We start from the raw sequence: 27500 nt of genomic DNA, 5'->3' as shown, positions 1-27500 counted from the left end.
TATTAGTGATGCCAGTCAGTGCTGCCTTTCCTTGGCCATCAGGGCCTGCTCATCAGTGGCGCCCATCACTGCCCCCTCAATAGTGCCACCTAACCAGTGCCACCTCATCAGAGCTCATAAGTCTGTGCCCTTCAGTGCCGCCTCATCAGTGCACATCAGTGAAAGAGAAAAATTACTTATTTACATCTACTGACAGAAGCTAAGAAAAACTTTTTTCTTTTATTTAGGAAAAAAACAAAAAAAAAACAGCGGTGATTAAATACCACCAAAATAAAGCTCTATTTATGTAAAAAAAAAAAAAAAAAGATAAAAATGGGTAGTGGTTGCATGACTGGTCAATTGTCAGTCAAAGTGTGACAGCGCTGAAAGCTGAAAATTGGCCTGAGCAGGAAGCGGGTGAAAGTGTCCGGTATCGAAGTGGTTAAAAGAACAAGCTCTCCTGCAGATGTAACAGATAGGTGTGTTGAGACAAACCATTTACCACTGACAGGGGTGCTTACAATGATCAGCTTTTTTCCCCCCATGTTAAACTTTTATCCCAAAAGGAAAAAAAAAACAAAACTGTTGCTGTAAATGACTGTAACAGCGAGGGCTTTAATTTGTTAGTGTATCTATGTCTGCTAGTTCATCTAAGACTCCCCCTCTCCACCAGACTAACAATTCTGATGCCCAAAAGGTGCCCCCTGTGCTTCTTCATCCAGAGTGGGGGCACTCGGATACGGGATGTGTGTTACTGGCCAAATCGCCAGGGAAAGATTTAAGAAAAAAAACAAAAGCGAATGCAGTCATCACATCTAATAATTGGTAATCTGTATTATATTCTTATATTATATAATTATATTACTTTTTGTTTTGGGTTTAACCGATTGCCGACCGCCTCACGACGATATACGTTGGCAGAAGGGCTCATACAGGCAGAATCACGTACCTGTACGTTCCCCTTTAAGAGGCGGCCAGCGGGCGCACGCGCCCGCGGTAAGCTTCGTGAGTCGGGTCGCGCGGACTCGATCGCCACGGGGATACCCGCGATCGCCTCACCGGGAGGAAGAAAGGGGAGATGCTAATGTAACAAGCATCTTCCCGTTCTGCCTAGTGACACTGTCACTGATCTCTGCTCCCTGTCATCGGAGCAGAGATCAGTCACATGTCACACACAGCCACGCCCCCCCACAGTTAGACACATTCCTTAGGACACACTTAACCCCTCCCTGCCCCCTAGTGGTTAATAGTGGTTAACCCCTTCACTGCCAGTGTCATTTACACAGGAATCAGTGCATTTGTATAGCACTGATAGCTATATAAATGACAATGGTCCCAAAAATGTGTCAAAAATGTCCGATGTGTCCGCCATAATGTTGCAGTCACGATAAAAATCGCTGATCGCCGCCATTTTAAAAAAAAATATATATATATACATTAATAAAAATGCCATAAAACTATCCCCTATTTTGTAAACGCTATAAATTTTGCGCAAACCGATCAATAATCGCTTATTGCGATTTTTTTTTACCAAAAATATGTAGAAGAATACGTATCGGCCTAAACCGAGGAAAAAAATGTTTTTTTATATATTTTTGGGGGATATTTATTAAAGCAAAAAGTAAAAAATAATGCGTTTTTTTTTTTTTTTAATTGTCGCTCTTTTTTTGTTTATGGCGCAAAAAATAAAAACCGCAGAGCTGATCAAATACCACTGAAAGAAAGCTCTATTTGTGGGAAAAAAAAAGGACGTCAATTTTGTTTGGGAGCAACGCCGCACGACCGCGCAATTGTCAGTTAAAACGACGCAGTGCCGAATCGCAAAAAGTGCTCTGGTCAGGAAGGGGGTAAATTCTTCCAGAGGTGAAGCGGTTAATTCCACTTTATCCTCCTGCTGGACTGTCATGGCTCTAACTACATGAAAAGATTATAGTCTGTGAAAGGATATATATGTATATAGATATATATCTATATAGATAGATAGATATACATATATATAGATAGATATATAGATAGATATATATATATAGATAGATATATATAGATAGATAGATAGATAGATAGATAGATAGATAGATAGATAGATAGATAGATAGATAGATAGATAGATAAACCTGTGATAAAAACAGAACTCAGTGGCCAAATTATTAGGTACACAATTATTAGGTGCTCACTAACACAAACAGTAAATCATGTGGCTCCAAATCAATATATCGATCGTGCAGACGTGGTCAAGACATTCCGTTGTTTTACCAAACATAAGAATGTGGAAGATTGCGGAACGATTGTTGCTGCTGGGAGTTTTTGTTGCAGCACCTTAGAAACGGTTTAACCCCCCCTCCCCCCCCCCCCTGGGATTTTGTCACACTAGAGAGTCTCCAATGTTTACATTGAACAGTGTACAAAACAAAAAGAAACATCCAGCCTGCGGCGCGCACGCGGCGGCAAATTTAAAGGGACGTACGGGTACGCCCATTTGCCCAGCCGTGCCATTCTGCTGACGTAAATGTACATGCGGCGGTCAGCAAGTGGTTAAAAAAAAAACAAACAAAATAAATGCACATTTTTTTTTTATTTGCAGGTAAAAAAAATAATGTGCATTTACAATTTTTTTTTTTTTTTTTTTTTTAGCGTTGCACCTGCACGATCTGCATGTGGCTGGTGCCCTACAGGTCTCCTGCAGGCTGTCAGTGTATTCCCCGTACATCGCACCTCATACAGGCAGGTTCACACTGACAGGAAGATTCAATGAACTATCACAACTCTCAAACAGCGCCCAGGTAGTTCACTGAGAACGACAAGACGAAAGCCGCAAAGGGTGTCAGTAGTCCATTCATTCACTAAACTGGGCGAATGAATGACATGGGCGGAGCCCCACATGGCCGCATGTTCTTTAGATCAGGGGGTCTCAAACTGGCGGCCCTCCAGCTGTTGTGAAACTGCAAGTCCCATGAGGCATTGCAAGGCTGACAGTTACAAGTATGACTCCCCCAGGCAGAGGCATGATGGGACTTGTAGTTTTGCAACAGCTGGAGGGCCGCTAGTTTGAGACCCCTGCAGTTTTAGATTGTGGTAGCAAGTAGCAATTCACTGAAAACTGAGCATGTGCAGAGTTGCCACCACAGCTGCGGAATCCCTAGCTGAATTGAACAGAAGGGGGGAGATAGAGAGCAGCAGGATCAACCAGGATTTTTGCAGAATGTAGATGTCCGCGGAACCGTTGAGATTTGAAAACTGTTTGTGTGGAAGAATGGGGCCAAAAATCACACCTGAGCAACGCATGTGACTAGTTTCTCCATACAGAAGCCTGCGTCTTGAAGCCGTCATTACCAACAAAGGATTTTGTACCAAGTATTAAATACATTTAAATTTGCGTGTTCAATACTTTCTCATTCCGTTTTATTACACAGAACATCATTTCTGAACTTATTTGTTTTGATGTCTCTCTATGTATGGATTGGATGGGTTGTTACCGACATGTGGTGAAAATTTCATGTCAATAGCACCTTTACCAATATATTTACCTAGAAAAACGGTGACATGTTGAACCTCTCCCGGACCACCCCACACAGATATACTGCGGCAGATTTTTCGCCTTTCTGTGCGAAATCACGTACCTTTACACGATTTCGTGCACCGAGTCTGGGGCACGCACGCCGCTGGCGGCCCACTCTTGCCGTGATCGGACATAGCGAGAGACAATCAGTGGGTCTGGCGGACCCGATCTTTGCCGCCCCTCCCCCCCCCGCAATCATTCTCAGGACTACGTAAACAAGGCAGATCGCCGTTCTGTGAGAGGGGAGGATTGAGATCTTGTGTTTCTGCTAAGCAGGAACACGCATCTCTGTCTTCCCCCCAGTCACAGCACCCTCCCACACACAGTTAGCAAGCACACCCTAGGAGCACATTTAACCCTTTGATCGCCCCTGATGTGAACCCCTGCCAGCGTCATTAGTACAGTGACAGTGTATATTTTTAGCACTGATCACTGTATTAGTGTCATTGGTCCCCAAAAAAAGTGTCAGAAGTGTCAGTTAGGTGTCCGATTTGTCCGCCGCAATGTCCCGCAAAAAATGTTTTAAATATAAATTAAAAAAAAAATCGCTGATCGCCGCCATTACCAATAAAAAATAAATAAGAATTCCATAAATATATCCCATAGTTTGTAGACGCTATAACTTTTGCGCAAACCAATAATATACACCTATTGGGATTTGGTTTACCAAAAATATGTAGCAGAATACACATTGGCCTAAACTGATGAATAAATTAGTATTCCATTTTTTTTTTATTGGGTATGTTTTATAGCAGAAAGTAAAAAATATTGTTTTTTTTTTTTTTTCAAACTTTTTTTAAACTTCAAAATAAAAACCGCAGAGGTGATCAAATACCCCCAAAAGAAAGCTCTATTTGTGGGGGGGGGGGGGGGAAATGACATTTTATTTGGGTACAGCGTCGCACGACCGCGCAATTGTCAGTTAAAAAAACGCAGTGTCGAATCCTAAGAAATGGCCTGGTCACGAAGGGGGCTGAAGTGGTTAATACTTATTTTACCTGCTGTATATAGTGTATAGAATGGGCCTGCCAGTGAGCATCGTGTATACAATTCTCTTTCATTAGGCTGCAAGAGGACTGCGATAATATCTCCATGGTGGCAATCTGCTGAAAATTCAAACAGGAAATCCATCCTTAAGTGTTAAGAAATTCACTTCTTCGCTGCAAAATCAACCACAGTGACACACCTATTTCTATAAGGATCTGTTTGCAGATGCCATTGTTCAACAATTCTAAAGAGGTGCTTTTGTTGTAATTTTTATGATAAGGGTAAAGTTCCTGTTTAGCTGTCCCCAGTTAACTCTGGATCTAAATGCTCCTCATAGTTACTGCGGGTGGAGCTCAAATGACTTTGTTATGGGTTACTCTCTCCTCAACATTACAAGGGATTTGCACTTTTCGACAACTTAAAGCCTCTTTCCCGATCCCCAGTGAAGATTTTTTTTCTGCTAAATACAGGTACAACACTTCATTGACTTCTTACTTAACCACTTAAGGACCGGTGTTTACAAGTAAAAATAATTTTTTTTGCTAGAAAATTACTTAGAACCCCCAAACATTATATGTTTCTTTTTCTAACACCTTAGAGAATAAAATGGCGGCCGTTGCAATACTTTCTGTCACACCGTATTTGAGTAGCAGTCTTACAAGCGCACTTTTTTTTTTTAAAAAGTACACTTTTTTTAATTAAAAAAATAAGACAACAGTGAAGTTAGCCCAATTTTTTTTATAGTGTGAAAGATAATGTTACGCCGTGTAAATTGATACCCAACATGTCAGGCTTCAAAATTGCGCCCGCTCGTGGAATGGTAAAAAACTTTTACCCTTAAAAATCTCCATAGGCGACGTTTAAAAAATTCTACAGGTTACCAGTTTTGAGTTACAGAGGGGGTCTAGGGCTAGAATTATTGCTCTCGATCGCGGCGATACCTCAGATGTGTGGTTTGAATACTACTGCTACTCATGTATGCGTTCGCTTCTGCGCGTGAGCTCGTCGGGACAGGGGGCATTAAATTTTTTTTATTTTTTTTTTATTTTGACACTGTCGTTTTAAAAAAAAAAAAATTTTATGTCACTTTTATTCCTATTACAAGGAATTGTAAACATCCCTAGAAATAGAAAAAAAGCATGACAGGACCTCTTAAATATGAGATCTGGGTTTAAAAAGACCTCAGATCTCATATTTACACTAAAATGCAATTAAAAAAAAAAAAAATGTCATTTGAAAAAAAATGAAAATAAATACATTTCTCCTTTAAGAGCATTGGGTGGAAGAGGCGTTTGACGTTGCTTCCACCAGGCAATGCTATGGAGCCGAATGGGGGCCATCTTCCCCTCACTCAGCAGCCAGGTATCCATGGAAAAGGACGCGATTGTCTCCACCACTACTGGCGGGTCCGGTAAGCGCCGGAGATCCCCGGAGCGCGGCGGGAGGGCCCCCTCTCCCTCCCCCGATAAAAGTGATCTTGCGACAAATCCGCCGCAGAGACCACTTCTGAAAGCGGATCGCCCGCTGAAGAAGAGGATACCGGGGTTAAGGCAGCTAGCTGCTGCCATAACAACGATATACCTCTTCAAAGTGCTGACATAGAACGACGACGGGCGGTCCGTAAGTGGTTAAACACCCCAATTCACTTTTGTCCTCGACAGTATTTGAATCAACATGTAAGATTAGTCCTACGACAAGGGGTGCAACCTCACTCTTATATTCCGCTACTTTGGCCAAAGTCTCCTAACCAAGTTCATTTCTGCTACTCTAGATGGGAATCTGATAATAAATCCCTTTCTCCTGGCGTAAGATTTGGCTGGCTCTCTCAGACCTACCAATTGCTGATAGCTCCGTCATCAGACTTCAGACCTCCTTATATCACCAGGTGGGATCGAGAGTTAGGGCTACATCTTACAGGGAAACAAGTGGAGAGAATTCTTCTATTCTCTTACAAAACTTCTATTTGCGCTGAACACCAGGAGGCTTGGTTTAAGGTGCTGACCCAGTGGTTTCGTACGCCGGTGAAGATTCATAGGATGTTCTCTTAACGTTTGGATCTTTGTTGGAGATGTGGGGAGGAGTCCGTAAATATTAGAGTGCGCGATCTGTCCATTTGAATTTAAACTGTGTTTGTAATGCGCTTAGGGTAGTCTGGGCCACGTTAACACCAATTGCTGCAGATTTATCAAAATAGATCTTTAGATTAGAGAGTGCGCCATACTTATTAAACTCTTTAAGAGGCTTCGGGAGGGACACCACTGGGTTAGTTAGGAAAAAAAAGGAGGCTGAAATCTTGTATTGGTAATTACCCATGATTATTCCCGCAATATCGGGGTTCGCGCGTACTGTGCAGAGAAAGGGTTCTAACGATAGGGCAAAAAGAAGTGGGGATAGCGGACATCCCTGTCTAGTACCATTTGAGATAGGGAGGAGATCTGAGAGGACACCATTAGCTTTAACTTGAGCCGTTGGCCTGGAGTAAATTTGCGATATCCACTGAAGCATATTGCCTCCCAGACCAATATGTTTAAGTACTTAGGTCATAAACACCCAGTTAACCCTGTCGAATGCTTTCTCGGTGTCCATGCTGAGAAAGACGCAGTGTGTCTTAGTCACAGAGGCGATATGCACTAGGTTGAGAACTTTGGTGGTATTGTCCCTAGCTTCTCTGGAAGGGATAAAATCCACCTGATCCAGGTGAACTATCTCCTGTAAGTGTCGAGCCAAGCGAGTGGCCAAGATCTTCTTAAAAAGTTTAAGATCTACATTTAGAAGGGAAATGGGTCTATAGCTGCTGCAGGAGGATGGATCTTTACCTTCTTTAAGTATAATGGATATGTGGGCCTTAAGAGTATCGCTAGGGAAATTTACTCCCGAAGTAAGGGCGTTGAAAAACTTCACCATATAGGGACCGAGGAGTGGCAGGAGGGTTTGGTAGTATTGTAATGTGAACCCGTCAGGGCCCGGGGCCCTTCCAGGTTTCATCCCACCTATTGCTCCTTGCAGCTCCTCCAGGGTGATGGGGGCTTCCAGTTCCTCACTAGCCTCTGCAGTGAGTTCAGGAAGTCAGGACGAAGCTATGTAATCCTCAACTGCTTCCTCATTTGGCCACCCTACTTGAAGGTTGTAAAGTGATGAGTAGTCTTCTCTAAATTCCTGGGTGGGGAGGACCTTTCTTTGGCCCGTGGGAGCTATAAAGTAGGGTATATATGTTGTACGTTTATGATCTCTTACTGACTTTGCTAATAGTTTCCCACACTTATTGCCTGACTCATGAGAGTTTTCGGCAGAAATGAAGTGCCGCTTTTGCCCTGTAATGAAGTCTACTGTTTGCCGTCGGAGGGATAGTAGCTCCTTTTCCAAGGAGGCTATCGATGTCGGTTTATGCCGGGATTCAACCTCATGTATCTTGTTGAGGAGCAAACGCAGTTGTTCACTTTCTCGTTTGATACGCGCACCGTGTTTAATTAGAACCCACTGTGAGAAACCATGAATCAGACCGAGACAGAAGTACAGTTAAATCACACTTGTTTAATAATAAAAGTAAATAGAACAAACATAGTCAAAACATAGCCAAAGTGCAGTAGCCCAACCTAAAGAGAGAACAGTATCCTCATGTACTGAGTGTCTGTACATGGCTGCAGACAGCAAACGGTGGGGGCCATGTGTGAATCTGGTAAAGAACCAGCAGGGTGGTAGCAACATGGGATATAAGAGGTAACTTAGGAGATGGTTCAGTAAAGGGCAACAGAAGAAAAAAGCGGAGGATACAGAAGCTCACCATTCCTCCCGCATTTATTAGATCTCCCGTGTATCCTCGGATGAGGCGATACGAGAACGTTGCCAACTCCGCTGCGATCTGGAAGACCAGGTTCTCCTCAGCCCCAATGAGCCAGGATGAGTAGGAAAACGTTGCAGAAGCTGAAGCCAGTCAGGCACCTCAATAGGGTCGGTTTCCATAAAGGAGAACAACGCAGGGAGTTCCACAGGTGTGCGGTGGGTGAAGTACCGCTGAGCCTTCCTGAAGATCACAGAGAGGGGAAACCCCCAATGGTAAGTAATCCCCGCCTGTTGAGCCATCTTCAGCACAGGTTTTAACAGAACCCGCCGCTGCAGATTCGCCCTGGAGAGATCAGGTAGGATCTGAAGCAGAGCGCCGTCAAATTAAATTTCTCCCCTCACCACGCTTTCTGTAGGGTCCCACGGTCTGTCCACGTCAGAGGAGCGGGGGCCCAGGGCCCTCTTGATTCGGTCGAACGTCAGGTTGGCTGGGAAAGCACCCCCGCTATGTCACCGAATATGGCCAGGGTGGACTCCGCTAGATCCTCTGTTCCTGTGGCTTCCGGGAGGCCCCTGAGCTGCAGATTGTTTCTCCGGCTCCGATCCTCCATTTCATCCATATGGAGCTGTTGGGTGAGTATGGCAGCCGCTTGAGATGTCTGTTGTGCCTCCACTGCTAGCATCCGTTTCTCCATAGCCGATACCGAGGACTCACCCGTCGCCATCTGATCAGTGTTTCCTCACATCTTGTTTAACCGAGGCCATTTCTTTGCGGTGTCCCGCCTCGAGCTTGCCGATGAGGGTTTCAATGTCTGCCTTCATGGGTAGGGTTTGCTGCAGTGCCCTCAATTCAGCATCAGATCTCAAAGTGAGCGGCATATGGTGTGTCTCCTGGGGTTCGGTGTGAAACAGCGCCGGGATATCAGAATAGGCGCTGGAGAGGTGGAGGGCTCCCATGAGTGTAGGTCCCCGTGCTTCGTGGGGTCCGCCATCTTGGTAGCTGGGGAAGCCTCTGGGGTGCGTGAGAGATAACGGAGGATTTCACCACTTTGCAGCTTGGGGGATTACCCCTTGTTCCCCTTATTCTTCCGCTTCCCAGGCGAATACATGCCAGGGAAATCTGAAGGGTATAAGCCTGGTTAAGCTGAGAAAGGTCGGGAGCTCTGCAAGTACACTTCCTTACATGGCAATGTCCAGACCACGCCCTCAATTGATAACTTATTATGTCCAATTATGTTTGTGGATTTTTGCACCTTGCACGTTATATGAAAAATGTTTATTATACTAAATTTTGCACATTATTTGCACTTCACCATATGTATTTCGCACATTATTTGCACTTCAAGGTTTGCATTTTTATTTAGCAGTAGATATTGGGTATTATAGGATATCAGTGGGTATAATGTGATTTTTATATGTCACACATTGTTTTTTGAGACAGTGCACTATAAATATATATATATTTTTTTTTTTACAGAATTCCGTCAGAATGCCCCTTTAACCTTGACTGGTCTACCCTGCATCGCCTCTGTTCCTGACCTGATGCCCTGCCTGACCCACCGAGTCCACGTCTCCAGCCGTCAACACCTGCTGGCACCTGTGTTCCTCCTGTCCCTCTGCATCATCTGTTCCACCTCCAGTGGGGCCTGGGCTGGAGATACAAGGAAGGTCGACCTCGTCAATTCAGGCTCATACCAGGTACGTGACAGGTTCTCTTTAACCACTTCAGCCCCGGAAGGGTTTGCCCCCTTAATGACCAGACCATTTCTTGCGATACGGCACTGCGCCACTTTAACTGACAATTACGTGGTCATGCGATGCTGTACCCAAACAAAATTGACATCCTTTTTTTCCCCACAAATAGAGCTTTCTTTTGGTGGTGTTTAATCACCTCTGCGGTTTTTATTTTTTGTGCTATAAGCAAAAAAAACCGACAATTTTGAAAAAAAAACTTTTTTTTAACGTTCTGCTATAATACATATCCAAAAACATATTTTTTGGTAAACAAAAGTCGCAATAGGCGTATATTGATTGGTTTGCGCAAAAGTTATCGCATCTACAAACTATGGGATAGATTTAGGGACTTTTATTTTTTTTTTTTATTGTTTTTACTGGTAATGGCGGCGATCTGCGATCTTTAGTGGGACTGCGAAATTGGACACTAGGAGGCGATCAAGGGGTTAAGTGTGTTCCCTCAGCGTGTTCTACCTGTAGGGGGGGATGGGCTACCAGGTACATGACACTGGGAACAGAAGATCTCTGACAAGTCATCTGGCAGAACGGGGAATCACCTTGTTTACATAGGCAGTTCCCCGTTCTGCCTCTGTACACCGCGATCGCGGGTGGACATCGAGTCCTCCAGACCCACAGGCACGCTCCCGCGGCACGCCCGCTATCTCCTATGCAAAGACAAACGTACACCTACGGCGAGTTTGTGCAGGAGAGCCGACCTGCCGCCGTATGACGGCGGCTGGTCGGTAAGCTCTTAAAGTAAACAGTGTAATAATAGTTTAACTTGATATGCTCACTGAAATTGAATGATACCGTATTCTCTCTTTATCTACATTACTCCTGTGTGTGCATCTACACAGTAAAAAGGGAGCGACAATAGTGTTTAAAAGGACCACTGACTGAAATCAGATTATCTACCGTCCAATATATGGTTAACGCTGAGCATCAGGTGCACAAATCTCTTTTGCTAAGCCGCAAGAAAATTGAGATAAAATGCCCATGATGGAAATCTGCTGACAATTCAAACAGGAATTCCTCCGAAAGAGTTGAGAAATTCACTTCTTCACTGCAACCGACCGCAGTGACACACCTATTTCTGTTCTGTATAGACAACACACGGCTCAGCTTAAAGTTAGACACAAGAATTGTGTTGTTTTCCGCGAAAAATTTAATTCCAACAGAAAACACAACAAAAACTGGTAAATCAGGGTCTGAATATATTCTGGATCTAGACTTCTTTTCTAGAAATGTCATAAAATAAAAAAGGCACAATACTAACTTAATTTTCCAAAAGCAAAATGATCTTGTTTTCTAGCCTACTTTTATATTATATATATATAATATTCAACATCGTTATATGCAAGCAGGACACTGGGATTGTACAAAGCACTTTATGCTTCTGGATTCAACTCCCTGCACAGCCGCCCATCTTACCTAGTTAGGTTACAAAAATAGACGCGCGTCCATGGCGTTCAACCGATTGCGTTTATTCATTCTACCCAGATTTTGTCTGTTTTTTTTCTCCAGTACTCTAATTTTGGCGCAAAAAATATACCGATAGGTTTATCAACCAACACCCATACCGGTCACTTGCCTACCGTGATCTTTCACCCCCTTCCTGCCCAGGCCAAATTTTCAGCTTTCAGCGCCGTCACACTTTGAATGACAATTGCGCGGTTATGTAACACTGTACCCAAACGTAATCTTTGTAATTTTTTTGAGACAGACAGAGCTTTCTTTTGGTGGTATTTTGTTGTACTGGGATTTTTTTTATTTTTTGCTAAACAAATGAAAAGACAGAGAATTTAGCAAAAAAAAAAAAAAAACATTTTCTTAATTTCTGATATAACATTTTGCAAATAAGTAATTTTTCTCATTCACTAATGTGTGCTGATGAGGCTGCACTGACGGGTGGCACCAATGGGTACTGATAGGCTACACTGATGGGCGGCACTAACGGGCACTGATAGGCAGCAATAATGGGCATGGATAGGCGGCAATGAAAGGCAGCACTAATTGGCATCACCGATAGGCACTGACGGGTAGCGCTGGTGGGCACTGACAGGCAGCACTGATAATCAGGACACTGATGATTCAGTCAGCGCCCCGATTATCAGTGTAGATGTCCCCTGTGTGGATTGCCACTTATCAGCTCTCCTCTCTTTACGCGCTGTCAGCGTGAGGAGAGCATTACCGATAACCGGCAAATCCTGCAGCTGTGATTGCACACACCTGGCCACATGGTAAAGAGCCGGTGTGATTGGCTCTTTATCCCGATCTGTGATCGGCAGTGTCCAATGGACACAAGCCAAATCTTGTTATCGTGCTTCCATAGCCCTCTTGCTGCTCCTCTTTCCTTTTAACCCAGACACTCCTGGGTATATTGTTGGGAGCAGGCCCCCCCCCATAAGAGACAATTATAATGTTTGACCATTGAAAGAACCTTACCCATCTCGCAATATGGGAAAGAGGCTCCATAGTCTCCTGGATCACTTTACTGTGGTGTTACTTCAAAAATGTTAAGTATCCATGCTCATGCTGTTTTGCATACACATAATACACTAGGTGGGTGGCTAGTCGCACGGTTGCCTCGCAAATCTTAAGAAGTTCAAAGTTCTACCAGTGATTTTATATTCAGTAACTGTCCTGCCTTATATTTTAGTTAAAGTGTGTTGGAGACCTCATGGCAGACCTAACCTGCGTGTTATGTCGACCAGTGTTGTACCCGTATGTCGTATGTTTAAGAGTTTAAGTGTACCAGGATGATGCCTGTACGTTATTTATTTATTTTTTTTTAGAGCCGGTCAGCTCTTGTAAAAGCAATCGTAGCCAACTAGCCGCTGGATTTCTTTTACAAGCAGCGGAAGGGGACATCCCCCCATCCCACCGGGAGTCACGATAGACCAGTTAGCACTTCTGCTGGCTGATCATAGAGATGATCAAAGACCGGAACGGCTTTACATCACTTCTGGTTTCCCTGGAAGTAAATGGCACCATTTTTAAAAATGGAAAGCGTTTGATAACACCGATCTTTGTGTGACTAAACGCTTTTAAAAGGGCAGAGGAGGGATCTGGGGTCTTATAGACCCCAGGTCTCTTCATGAAGAGTACCAGTCACATGCCTATTCTCCATAAAGAGTACCTGTCACATGCCTATTCTCTATAAAGAGTACCTGTCACATGCCTATCCTCCATGAAGAGTACCAGTCACATGCCTATTCTCCATGAAGAGTACCAGTCACATGCCTATTCTCTATAAAGAGTACCTGTCACATGCCTATTCTCCATAAAGAGTACCAGTCACATGCCTATTCTCCATGAAGAGTACCAGTCACATGCCTATTATCCATAAAGAGTACCTGTCACATGCCTATTCTCCATGAAGAGTACCAGTCACATGCCTATTCTCCATAAAGAGTACCTGTCACATGCCTATTCTCCATGAAGAGTACCAGTCACATGCCTATTCTCCATAAAGAGTACCTGTCACATGCCTATTCTCCATGAAGAGTACCAGTCACATGCCTATTCTCCATAAAGAGTACCTGTCGCATGCCTATTCTCCATAAAGAGTAACTGTCGCATGCCTATTCTCCATAAAGAGTAACTGTCGCATGCCTATTCTCCATAAAGAGTACCTATCACATGCCTATTCTCCATAAAGAGTACCTGTCACATGCCTATTCTCCATAAAGAGTACCTATCACATGCCTATTCTCCATAAAGAGTACCTATCACATGCCTATTCTCCATAAAGAGTACCAGTCACATGCCTATTGCTGTTATAAGCGATGTTTACATTCTTGGTAACAGCAATAAAAAAAAAAATATTTGAGCTACAGTGTAAAAATAAATAAATAAATAAATAAAGTTCAACTCTGCCACTAGACATCCCCATTCTCCTGGATCAAATGAGTCATTAAACCTGGAAGACTGAGAACATTCTGAGAGTGCATTGTGCCACAGGTGCACCCCTTAACCACTTAAAGAAGAGCTGCAGTCTGCTCACATAAATTGTAATAAAAACATCTTTGCCATTCTGAAGCTTCCCTCCAACCACTTTGCATATTATTTTATGTACACTGTGATTCTGTACTTGCCAAATATGCTGCAGAAATCTCCCTCCAGTGAGTCTGGCTGCAGCCATTTTAACTGTGGGCAGCTGAAGCTGTTGCCTGTTCATTTCCTTTATTTACACAGACACACAAAGGCACACCTCCGGCTCTGCAGCTCTCATTGGCCCTTTTATGACTCACCCCCCCCCCCCCCCCCTTCCTGGCAAACTCTCATGGGAGTGAGAGAGAGAGAGAGAGAGCTGTGTATGCCATCATACGCCTAGGCTAATGACCAGACAAGAAACAGGAAGTGGGCTGTATAAGGGATTTACTGGCAGAAAAAAAAAATACTATCCAAAGTTAAAACAACAACAAGGGCAGAAGATTTAATAGATGGAAAGATGAAAAAATTACAGAAGTTCCACTTTAAGGACTGGAAGGTTTTACCCCCTTCCTGACCAGGCCATTTTTTGCGATACGGCATTGCGTTACTTTAACTCACAATTGTGTAGTCATGCAACCTTGTACACAAAAAAATGTATCTTTTTTTCCCCAAAAAAAGAGGTTTCTTTTGGTGGTATTTGATCACCTCTCGTTTGTTTTTTGTGCTACACACAAAAACAGAGCAACAATTTTGAAAAAAAAACAAAACTGAAATTTTTACATTGTGCTATGAAACATATGCAATAAAATTATTTTAAAGATCTAAATGTCTTTATCAATTTAGGCCAATATGTATTCTTCTACATGTTTTTGGTAAAAAAAAAATCCAATAAGCGTATATTAATTGGTTTGTGCAATTAGTCTACAAACTATGGGATAATTTTATGGAATTTTGTAATTTTGTTTTTTTTTTTTACTAGTAATGGCGGCGATCAATGATTTTTAGCAGGACTGCGACTTTGCGGGCGGACAAATCGGGACACCTGACACTTTTTTTGGGGACCAGTGACACTAATACAGTGATCAGTGCTAAAAATATGCACTGTCACTGTACTAAACGACACTAGCAGGGAAGGGGTTAACACCAGGGGGCGATCAAGTGGTTAAGTGTGTTCCCTGGGAGTGTTTTCTAACTGTGTGGAGGGATGGACTGACTGGGACAACACAGAGATCCGTGTTCCTGTAAATCTGCAGGCGGGTGGTCGATGAGCAGTTACAGGGGGGATCACCATAGTGCGGTTGATGTCAGTCTCCCTTTTGCAACGTCAGGGGATCAGGGGATAAACCCCCCCCCCCCGCCCCCAAGTTTGAAAAAAAATAAAGCAAAGAGGAAGTGGAACCTGTGACCAGTCGGAAGAATGAGGACCATGTGTACCTAGAAAAATACCTTCAGGGTGGGGAGAAGAGACGCCTGAGAGGGGATACGATTTCAATTTATAAATATCGTACTGGTGACCCCACAATAGGGACGAAAAAAATTTGCGGAAGGGAGTTTAACAAGACACGTGGCCACTCATTAACCACTTAAGCCCCTGACCATTTGGCTGGCCAAACGCTTTAACTGACAATTGCGCGGTCGTGCGACTTTGCTCCAAAACAAAATTGACATCTTTTTTTTCCCACAAATAGAGCTTTCTTGTGGTGGTATTTGATCAGCTCTGCGGCTTTTATTTTTTGCGCTATAAACAAAATAAAAGCGACAGTTTTGAAAAATAAAAGCAATTTTTTTTTACTTTTTGCTATAATAAATATCTCCCAAAAAAATGTAAAAAAAACGATTTTTTACCTTAGTTTAGGCCGATATGTATTCTTCTACATATTTTTGGTAAAAAATTTTTTCGCAATAAGCGTATATTGATTGGTTTGCGCAAAAGTTATAGCGTCTACAAAATAGGGGATAGATTTATGGCATTTTTATTAATTTTTTTCATTAGCAATGGCAGTGATCTGCAATTTTTATTGTGACTGCGACATTATGGCGGACACATCGGACACTTGACACTATTTTGGGACCATTGTCATTTATACAGCGATCAGTGCTATAAAATGCGCTGATTACTGTGTAAATGACACTGGCAGTGAAGGGGTTAACACTAGGGGGCGATCAAGGTGTTAACTGTGTCCTAGGGAGTGATTCTAACTGTAGGGGGGAGGGGCTACCACTGACATGACAGCGATCACTGCTCCCGATGACAGGGAGCAGTAGATCTCTGTCATGTCACAAGGCAGAACGGGGAAATGCCTTGTTTACAAAGGCACCTCCCCGTTCTTCCACTCCGTGACACGATCGCGGGCCCCCCCGGCGGACATAGAGTCCGCGGGGGTCACGGAGCACGCGGCGCGCGCGTGCCCACAATGCCGCTTCTTAAAGTGTTACGTGCCTGTACATCCTTTTTGCCCATCCGTGCCATTCTGCCGACGTATATCGGCGTGGGGCAGTCGGGAAGGGGTTAACAAGACACATGGCCACTCATTAAAATGAGAAGAAAAGAGTTTTAACCTTAAACTACGTAGAGGGTTCTTTACTGTAAGAGCGGCAAGGATGTGGAATTCCCTTCCACAGGCGGTGGTCTCAGCGGGGGGCATTGATAATTTCAAAAAATTATTAGATAATCACCTGAACGACCGCAACATACAGGGATATATAATGTAATACTGACACATAATCACACACATAGGTTGGACTTGATGGACTTGTGTCTTTTTTCAATATCACCTACTATGTAACTATGAGTTAGGGGCAGCCTACATATACCTCTTAGTCAATGGCGTCCATAGGGTGGGGTGTGGTGTGCCCCCCCCCCCAATAAAAATTTTTTTTTTTTTTTTTTTTACAAAAAATCAATGTCTAAGAGGGAGAGCATCCCCAGTCAGCTCCTGCGGGTGATTCTTCCCCCCTCCCTCTGCTTGCTGACACCGCATAATGCGAGCGCTCACACAACCACGGCCGCCCGATCTGCTCCTTCCCCTGCATCCTCATTGGCAGGGAGAAGAGTGAGTTGCAGGAAGGACTCCACCAGGACTCTCAGTTACTGAAAAAACAGACTGATTTCTCCTGTCCTTAGGACAGAAGAACCAGCCTGTAAATTCCAAGAGATGCCAGACCAGAGCTGTCAATAGCAGGGGCAGGACAGCAAGAGGAGGCTGGGGAACCCCACAGTGGCAGAACACCAGGGCCCGGTGGCAAGACAACCTTTGCAACCCTGATAGTTCTCCCACTGCTTTGGATCCTTATATTTTCATGGTATGCTGGTGACATATATCTCTTGTTTTCTGCCACCCTGGGGGACCCCAATACAGTAGGAAGGGAGCTCACTGCAGAACATGTGAAAGGGCCGTTGTGGGGTCGTAGTAAAGGGCCCCAGTATATATTTATCTATCTATCTATCTATCTATCTATCTATCTATCTATCTATCTATCTATCTATCTATCTATCTATCTATCTAGATAGATAGATAGAGATAGATATATATATATATATATGCATTTTATAGTTGCCCCCCTACTTTTGTCCCTGTCCCCCCATGTGCCGCCCCTAAATATGAAAGCTGGAGACGCCACTGCTCTTAGTACTGTAAGCGCCTCTGACATAGAAAATTAGGCGACTGATTCTAAGCACAAAGATGTCAAGATTACATACACAAATAATAACAATGTTTAATATCATCCATAAATCTTTGTAAATTAACATATAATACAGATATACATTAAAACAGAATTAAAGTTCCTACGTGCTACCTATAAAAGTGACTTACCACCTGTCCCCAGCACCTTGAGGAGCTCGAAATTCTCGATCCCAACTTTCTCTGCATGCCCCGTCAGGTTCGCTGTAAAATAAAAGAGAGAGAGAGAGACAGCAGCGATGAGTTCATCAAGCGGCCAAGTGAATTACAACCCTGAGCCCAGTCATGGACTATCTACATCAGCGCTCACACACATCGATCCAGAAATATATGAAATATGTCCAGCCGTACATCAAAGACTCTAATCCAATAACACCTACTGATCGCATTCGATCACCGGTGGATTAATTAAAATAAGTAAAGTGAATTTATTATTAAGGGCTGAATCATCGCCTCCTGCTAATTAGTTATTGGACTGTGTAGTGCAGATGCACCACTTTGCAAAAATCATTGCATAAAACGTACTGACACATATAAACTTATGATGATCAGCGGAGTGAAGTCCTTCCAAAACTTACAGGGGGGAATTCGACTTGCTGAAAGACGACGACACTCTCCGATATCTACAAGTTAGACATTTTGGAGCCGATTTACTAATGGCAAATGGGCTGCTCACATTAAATTTTCACTCTGCAAGGGAATTTTCCTTTAGCTTGGTGAATGTGGTGAAAATTCACCTTGCAATGTATACTCAATGATGTATAAGGAAAATAATTTAAAAAAAAAAACCAGAGCTGAAAATAAAATCATTTTATTTTCTTAAAACCCCCAAACACACACATGCCGCCTCACCAGCGCCTATCAGTGCAGCCTCATCAGCGCCTATCAGTGCAGCCTCATCAGTGCCCATCAAATGCAGCCTCACCAGTGCCCATCAAATGCAGCCTCACCAGTGCCCATCAAATGCAGCCCCACCAGTGCCCATCAAATGCAGCCTAACCAGTGCCCATCAAATGCAGCCTCGACAGTGCTCATCAAATGCAACCTCGACAGTGCCCATCAAATGCAGCCTCACCAGTGCCCATCAAATGCAGCCTCGACAGTGCCCATCAAATGCAGCCTCACCAGTGCCCATCAAATGCAGCCCCACCAGTGCCCATCAAATGCAGCCCCACCAGTGCCCATCAAATGCAGCCCCACCAGTGCCCATCAAATGCAGCCTCGACAGTGCCCATCAAATGCAGCCTCACCAGTGCCCATCAAATGCAGCCTCACCAGTGTCCATCAAATGCAGCCCCACCAGTGCCCATCAAATGCAGCCTCGACAGTGCCCATCAGTGCCTGAGGATATGATACAGGAGATGGTCAGAGACTGTAGATATACTACAGGAGATGGTCAAAGACTGCAGACATGATACAAGAGATCAGTGCATCGATGCAGCCTCACAAGTGCCCATCAAATGCAGCCTCACCAGTGCCCATCAAATGCAGCCCCACCAGTGCCCATCAAATGCAGCCTCACCAGTGCCCATCAGTGCAGCCTTATCAGTGCCTGAGGATTTGATACAGGAGATGGTCAGAGACTGTAGATATACTACAGGAGATGGTCAAAGACTGCAGACATGATACAAGAGATCAGTGCATCGATGCAGCCTCACCAGTGCCCATCAAATGCAGCCTTATCAGTGCCCATCAAATGGAAAAAAAAAAATATATATATATATATATATATATATATATATATTTATATTTATATTTGAAAAGTAGGCCTGGTCCTAAAAAAAATGTAAAAAAAACCTGCAAGACAAAGGCAACTGTGAATTACTTACCTGGGATCGAAGCCCCCGCAGCGGTCCTCGTTCACCGATCCGGCGGCCGACATCGCTCCCGGGGGGCTCTGTGATTGGCCGGAGCCGCGATGACGTCACTCCCGCGCATGCGCCCAGGAGCCGCCGGTAACGGCACAGTCTAACTAAAGCAACAGCACCTACGTGCCGTTGCTTCAGTTTGCTTAAGTGCGTATGTGCCGAGGACGTTGGCACATGCAAATACAGGGACATCTCCTAAACCGAGCAGGTTTAGGAGATATCCAGTGTAGCTACAGGTAAGCCTAGGCTAATTATAGGCTAACCTGTAGTAAAAAGTGGTTGTAAAGGGTTTACAACCAATTTAAGTGGTTAAAGAACACAACATACAGGGATATGGGAAATAATTATACGCACTGACACATATGCACCTACACAGGTTGAACTGGGTGGACCATTGTCTTTATTCAACCTTACCTACTATGGAACTACTATATATGTAGGTGCCTACCACCAAACTTTGCCAAAAGTCTTCTGGAACCCTAGACCTGTTTGCTACCAGTTACGCTTAACATGGATCTTAAATGTGAAAATTGAACAGAAAAATGGTATAAAGTAACTTTTTACAATGAAGAGCAGAAGCTTTCATTCGTTGTACAATATCATACTGCTAACGTAAAACATCCGACTGGTTGCCATAAAATGTTCAGTCTTTGTACATGTAAAGATCGCAGTGGTGTATATTGGTGTGTATAAAAATATATAAATGAACAAAGTCCTTGTTTAATCACCAGCCACCAAACAGTAAAAGGGAACCTCTGAGGGGAAATAAACGTATGAACTGCCAGCTGATATGTATTTAAGGCAGCAGGATCCAAGGATGTCATCTATATATCCTGAATTAAAGAGGAACTGCAGTCTGCTTACAAAATTTGTAATAAAAACATCTTTGCCATTCTGAAGCTTCCCTCCAACCACTTTGCATATTATTTTATATATACTGTGATTCTGTACTTGCCAAATATGCTGCAGAAATCTCCCTCCACTGAGTCTGGCTGCAGCCATTTTAACTGTGGGCAGCTGAAGCTGCTGCCTGTTCACTTCCTGGATTTACACAGACCACGCAGAGGCACACCTGCAGCTCTACAGCTTTCATTGGCCCTCTTATGACTCATCCCCACTCCCTTCCTGGCAAACTCTCACAAGAGTGAGAGAGAGAGAGCTGTGCATGATGTCATAAGCCTAGGCATTAGGTATACCAAGGTATTTACTAGCAGAAAAAAATGTTTTACTATCCTAAGTTAAAACAACAACAACAAGGGCAGAAGATTTAATAGCTGGAAAGATGAAAAAATGACTTAAGTTCCGATTTAAAGTTTATGTAAACCCCAACAATGAACTTACAGAGTTTATGATTTCTTGGCCATTTTTCAGAGAATATGAATGAGAACAAAAACTTTTCTTTCACTCATGGTCAGTGTTTGGCTGAAGCCATTTATTATCAATCAACTGTGTTTACTCTTTTTAGATCATGATGACAACAGATACTACCCAAATGACCCTGATCAAACTAAAGGTAACCATCCTCACCTGTGATCTGTTTGCTTGTAATTAGTGTGTATGTCCAAAAGGTCAATGAGTTTCTGGACTCCTGACAGACCCTTGCATCTTTCATCCAGTGCTGCACTGACGTTTCTGGATTCTGAGTCATGGGGAAAGCAAAATAATTGTCAAAAGATCTGCGGGAAAAGGTAGTTGAACTGTATAAAACAGGAAAGGGATATAAAAAGATATCCAAGGAACTGAGAATGCCAATCAGCAGTGTTCAAACTCTAATTAAGAAGTGGAAAATGAGGGGTTCTGTTGAAACCAAACCACGGTCAGGTAGACAAACTAAAAATTTCAGCCACAACTGCCAGGAAAATTGTTCGGGATGCAAAGAAAAACCCACAAATAACTTCAGGTGAAATACAGGGCTCTCTGAAAACATGTGGTGTGGTTGTTTCAAGATGCACAATAAGGAAAAACTTGAAGAAAGATGGGCTGCATGATCGAGTCGCCAGAAGAAATCCATTACTACGAAAATGCCACAAAGTATCCAACTTACAATACGTCAAACAGCACAGAGACAAGCCTCAAACCTTCTCGCACAAAGTCATTTGGAGTGATGAGACCAAAATTGAGCTTTCTGGCCACAACCATAAACACTACATTTGGAGAGGAGTCAACAAGGCCTATGATGAAAGGTCCACCATTCCTACTGTGAAACACGGAGGTGGATCGCTGATGTTTTGGGGATGTGTGAGCTACAAAATGCACAGGAAATTTGGTCAAAATTGATGGCAAGAGGAATGCAGTAGGTTATCAAAAAATACAGGAGGAACATTTCCATACATCAGCCAGGAAGCTGCTCATGGGAGGGGGACATTCCAACATGACAATGATCCAAAACACAAGGCCAAGGCTGTAGCCAATGACAATGACCTGTCATTGGCTACAGCAGAATAAAGTGAAGGTTCTGGAGTGAATCTCCGTCTCCTGACCTCAATATCATTGAGCCACTCTGGGGAAATCTCAAACGTGCCGTTCATGCAAGACAGACCAAGAATTTACAGAAACTGGAGGCTTTTTGCCAAAAGGAATGGGCAGCTTTACCATCTGAGAAGATAAAGAGCCTCCTCCACAAAATACCACAAAAGACTTCAAGCTGTCATTGATGTTAAAAGGGGCAATACACAGTATTAGGAACTGGGGTATGTAAACTTTTGATCAGGGTCATTTGGGTAGTTTCTGTTGTGATTATGATTTAAAAAGAGTAAACAGTTGATCGATAATAAATGGCTTCAGCCAAACACTAACCAAGAGTGAAAGAAAAGTTTTTGTGTTATCATTCATATTCTCTGAAAAATGGCCAAGAAATCATAAAATTCTGCCAGGGTATGTAAACTTATGAGCACAACTGTATCTATAATATTACTTCCCTGTCAGCCTATAAAAATATACCATACATTTCATTATATCCCTTCAATAAGTGGGCGAGCGTCTGCATATATGTGGTCTGATAGAAGTGGGTCTTTATTCGTGAGGCCGCATATACAGTAGAGCTGCACGATTTTGGCTAAAATGAGAATCACAATTTTTTTGCTCAGAATAAAGATCACGATTCTCGCAGCATAACATCATCTTTCACATTTTACAAAAAAATTGGGCTAACTATATATATATATTTGGGGGTCCCAAGTAATTTTCTAGCAAAAAGTACTGATTTTACCTTTGTAAGAAGCAAATGTCAGAAAAAAGTTTAGTCTTTATATGGTTAAACTTCTCTCATTTACAGACCGAAGTTCATTCATTCCTTTGATCTAAAAACGAAAAGCTACAATGCTTATAATCTACAAGCGCAGACAATGTTGTGAAAAACTTGTCAGGCTGTTCGGTTTCTTTCTTTTGACAGCTGAGTGAGCAGAGAACTCTCTACACTTGTTACATGAATGAATCGGGAATTTCTGCATAGAGATTGTGAGGGGGGGGGGGGGTTGAATTAAGATCGCGATTTTTTAACAATTAACCCCTTCCCGACCAGCCGCCGCAGTAATGCAGGCAGGTTGGCTCCCCTGGGCGAACCGACGTAACTGTACGTCGGTTCGCCTTACGACCACTAGGGGGCGAGCGCGCGCGTGCCCGACCGCCGGCCACCCGCGATCGCTCCACACAGAGACAGAACAGAGATCTGTCAATGTAAACAGACAGATTTCTGTGCTGTCAGGGGTGAGGAGAGCGATCTGTTGTTCATACTAAGTAGCTTCAAGCTGCAAAACGCTGAGGTGTGAATGGGGCCTGAAAGTGATCTACGTTCTGGAAGGCCCGCAGCAAGCAGAAGACTTAAGGATGTTGAACGTGTATGGGCTGTGATCGACTGTGAGAACTAGAAGCTGATCTGGGGATTCAAAAAAAAAAAAAAAAAACGTCTGCGTCGTTTGCGAGATTTTGGAAGCAGGATCTTGGCATGAAACGCGCCGTGGCAAAATTTGTTCTGTGACTTCTGCTACCTATGTCCTAAGTACAATATTCCTTGTATCGTCTTCCATAAACGTCTCTAATTTTCCATATTAAGTGGCTGAATGCTTTCTGGACAGACCTCGGATTAGAGCTGCCCGATCAATCGTCAAGAATCGTTATCTCGTTTTTTTTTTTTTTCCCCGTTGCGATCTTGACAAAAGTGTTTCACGATTCTGTCTATGCAAAGAATTCCCTCTGCTCTTCTGAAGCCATCAAAAGAAAGGAAGAAAAAAAAAACGGGCAGTATGCCAAGAATCACAACATTCTTTAGGCAGTGGAATGTAAGTATAAACATTGTAACAATTTGTCAAAGGAATAGACTTCAGTGTGTAAATGAGGAAAGTTTAACCACTTAAACACGAAACCTTTTTCTGACATTTGTTGGTTTCAAGTTAAAATCTTTTTTTTTTTGCTAGAAAATTACTTAGAACCCCCAAACATTATATATATATTTTTAGTAGAGACCCTAGAGAATAAAATGGTGGCTGTTGCAATATTTTATGTCACACTGTATTTGCGCAGCGGTCTTTCAAATGCAATTTTTCTTTTGGAAAACATTACTTAATGAATTAAAAAAAAAAAAAAACACTAACCAGTAAAAAGTTAGCCCAAATTTTTTTTGTATAATGTGAAAGATTTTACGCCGCGAGAATCGTGATTTTTTTATAATAAGCAAAAAAAAAAATTGTGATTCTCATTTTGGCCAGAATCGTGCAGCTCTACCTCGTATGTATACGAAAATAGACCATGAGAGATTTCACTTTCCTTCCAAAATAAGCCCTCCGATCACAATAATAACATGTTCCCCAATTACAATGAAGTCAAATCACACTAGATTTTGTTCGGCGCGGTTTCCAGGCTTCGGGTTTCTCAGCCATCTGCAGCTGCACAAACCCTCGGGAGGACGCGGCGTACAGCTTGCCCCTTAGTAACGCAGCGGACAGAAAAAGGAGAGAAGGAGACAGTTAAACCCGGCAGCCCTCTCCACAACAACAAAATATGATGGGAAAGTACAGAGTGTTCCAGAGTAGGGAAAAAAAAAAAATGCAATTAGCAGAAAATGATCAACAACTCCATTAAAACAATAGTGAAGCACTCAATACTTGAGAACACTACAGCGGAAGAATATTGTGGAAGTTTCTTTTCCCTTCTGAGGCTCAATAAATGGATCCGTTACATTTACAAATCAAGGACAATCATTGCCTAGACAGGTTATTATCAAACATAATAAAAAAAGGAAACTGTGGTTTCATATCGCGCTCAACACAAACATCAAATACAAAACTATAAAAATAACAATAAAAATAGTAATGGAAAAATGAATATAGTACAAAGTTTGTGCAATGTCCATGGACCACCATCCAAATAAGTCCAAAACAAGCGATCGTGATATCTACTTAACAAATAATCCAAGTGTGTAATCACGAGTGCTTTCTTCCACCAGCCCCCGAGGCAAACATCCTACTCACCATAAAGGTATACGACACCCATGACAGGTAGTCATAACCAGCATGTCAGGTAGAAAATCTCCAGGGTACCGGTTCACGAAGTAGCACAGCCGCCAGGTAATAGTATAGTAAACCTTAAGTTCAAAAAGAAACAAAAGGAACTCCTCACAGTGTAGTAAGTTTTTTTTAATTCTATGCAAACAGCTAAAATTGCACTTATGACAAAGTAGATCAAGATACGCTCATAGAAAAAAAAAAAGCTGGGACACCAATCGCGTTCCACCTGCGCTCCCCAAAAAATGGCTTGGCATGTTTACTGACGCGTTTCGTCAGCAGCGTCTGACATCATCAGGACATCAAACATAGAAGGTAGCTAAGGTACCTGGACTGTTTCTTTTCTTTCAGGCCTCTTGCACACGATACTCCCGTTTTGAGCATTTACTTTTTTAAGACTTTTCTTTTTTTTATGCATTTTCGCGCATAGGTGTTCGCGCAATTGTCGCGCAAATTCGCGCACATTTCAACGCATGCGCAGAAGCTTGTTCTCGTGTTGTAATGTGAATGGACAATATGTGCGGATTTGCACGCAAACGTGCACAAATGTGGGCATGAGGAGTAAATTACTGACCAGAACTGCAGATTTTTCTATTTTTTTTTCTTATTGAAGGCACTTGTTTACGCGCCTGTGTGCATAGGCACATTACAATTAACAGGCTGTATTTTAGCTCAGTCAAGCTGCAGTGTGCAAGAGGCCTTATTGTAACGTTTACCATAAAGATGAAGTAAACACATTGATTTAACAGTTTCAGAAAAACAGTTACATTCCCGGTGATCTATCAGATTACCTACCACTACCCATTAGCGCGTGTAACAGAAGTGACGTTCCAACCAAAAAATACTCACTGCGCATGCGCTATGCGTTCCAAACACTTCATGATCTGACGGGTAGCGGTAATCTGATAGAACACCCATGCGGACATCTTACTACACCCAACTAGGTCTTGAATTTCAGAGTAATTTTAGCAATAAAGTGAACGTATATAAATAAATACAGTGTACCAATATCTGTGATGCTGTTTGGATGTTTAATTTTGAAAGCCTAAAAGCGCTTAGCAGTGTGGGGTGTACCAACATGGCCTCTGCCACCTTTTTTATATCTCATTAGGGATGGGGACACATTCTTCCTGCGTTTTGTTTATTGTCCCACCTTTTCCGTCTCCCTTCTTTTCTCATACAATGATAGGGATGGAGGCATGTCAGTTGCCCAATTTACAGTCAGTGATTATTGACCGACTATGTTCATCAAATAGGCTCATATATATTAGGTGGCAGAGGCCATATTGGTACACCAGCACTGCTAAGCTCTAAACCTTAAGGCTTCAAAATGTAACATCAAACACCCTCACAGAGGTCAAAATACTATATTTATTTATATACGCTCACTTTATTCCTAGAATTACTCTGAAATTCAAGACATAGCTGGGTGTAGTAAGATGTCCGCATGGGTATTCTATCAGATTACCGCTATCCAACAGATCACTAAGTGTTTGGAACGCATTGCGCCGTGGAACGCATAGCATATACGCAGTAAGTATTTTTATTCGGAACGTCACTTCTGTTACACAATCTGATGGGTAGCGGTAATCTGAAAGAACACCGGCATACCGGGATTGCAAACTGTCACATTTGCTTGTGCTGTCAACCAAACTGTCAAACCATCCAATGGCTGGTGTCGTAACTGATCACATGTAAAGCACCATGGCAGTGAAGATTAAACAGGGGCCAAGATGGCGGCTTCCTTGGCTGAAAACTATAGGAGGAGTCTACTTCTAGGGATCGAACGATATCATTTTTTTTTTGGTGCCGATACAATACTGATATTTTGGCCACCTCTCGAGCCGATAGCCGATATTGTGTGCCGATATTATGTATATTTAAAAAAAATTAAATAAAAATTAACTTTTTTTTTTAATCGCTGTTATTGCTGTCACAAGGAATGTAAATATCCCTTGTGACAGTAATAGGCAGTGACAGGTACACTTGTTAAAGGATCGAGGGGTCTAGAAGACCCCAAACCCCTGTGCAAAATCCCAACAATGTACATTGATCACCCAGAGAGGATCATTTCTCAACAAAACTGGAGTTTACTTTTTAAAGCTCTTTCAGTCAGCTGTTATGTATTTTAACCGCTTCAGCCCCGGAAGATTTTACCCCCCCTTCCTGACCAGAGCCCTTTTTGCCCTTTTGGCACTGCGTCACTTTAGCTGACAATTGCGCGGTCGTGGGACGTTGCACCTGAACAAAATTGCCACCTTTTTTTCCCCACAAATAGAGCTTTCTTTTGGTGGTATTCGATCACCTCTGCGTTTTTTTATTTTTTGAGCTATAAACAAAAAAAGAGCGTCAATTTTGAAAAAAAAAAACCCAATTTTTTTACTTTTTGCTATAATAAATATCCCCAAAAATATATAAAAAAAAAAATTTTTTTCCTCAGTTAGGCCGATATGTATTCTTCTACATATTTTTGGTAAAA

At 42.7% G+C, this 27500-nt stretch overlaps 1 protein-coding gene across 1 annotated transcript in view; it reads right to left on the bottom strand.

Annotated features, from left to right (window-relative positions):
* Window positions 1-27500, bottom strand: part of RPS6KA5 (ribosomal protein S6 kinase A5) — a gene marked incomplete in the record, with an annotated part of 174035 nt that overhangs the window by 104973 nt on the left and 41562 nt on the right. The window contains 1 exon segment of the mRNA XM_073610822.1: window positions 17788-17859. Coding sequence (XP_073466923.1) covers window positions 17788-17859 — 72 coding nt within the window.

Source organism: Aquarana catesbeiana, linkage group LG13 (assembly GCF_042186555.1).
Source record: "Aquarana catesbeiana isolate 2022-GZ linkage group LG13, ASM4218655v1, whole genome shotgun sequence".
NCBI classification, from domain to species: domain Eukaryota; kingdom Metazoa; phylum Chordata; class Amphibia; order Anura; family Ranidae; genus Aquarana; species Aquarana catesbeiana.
Note: the sequence above shows the minus strand (reverse complement) of the source record. Positions and strands in the feature narration are given on the sequence as shown.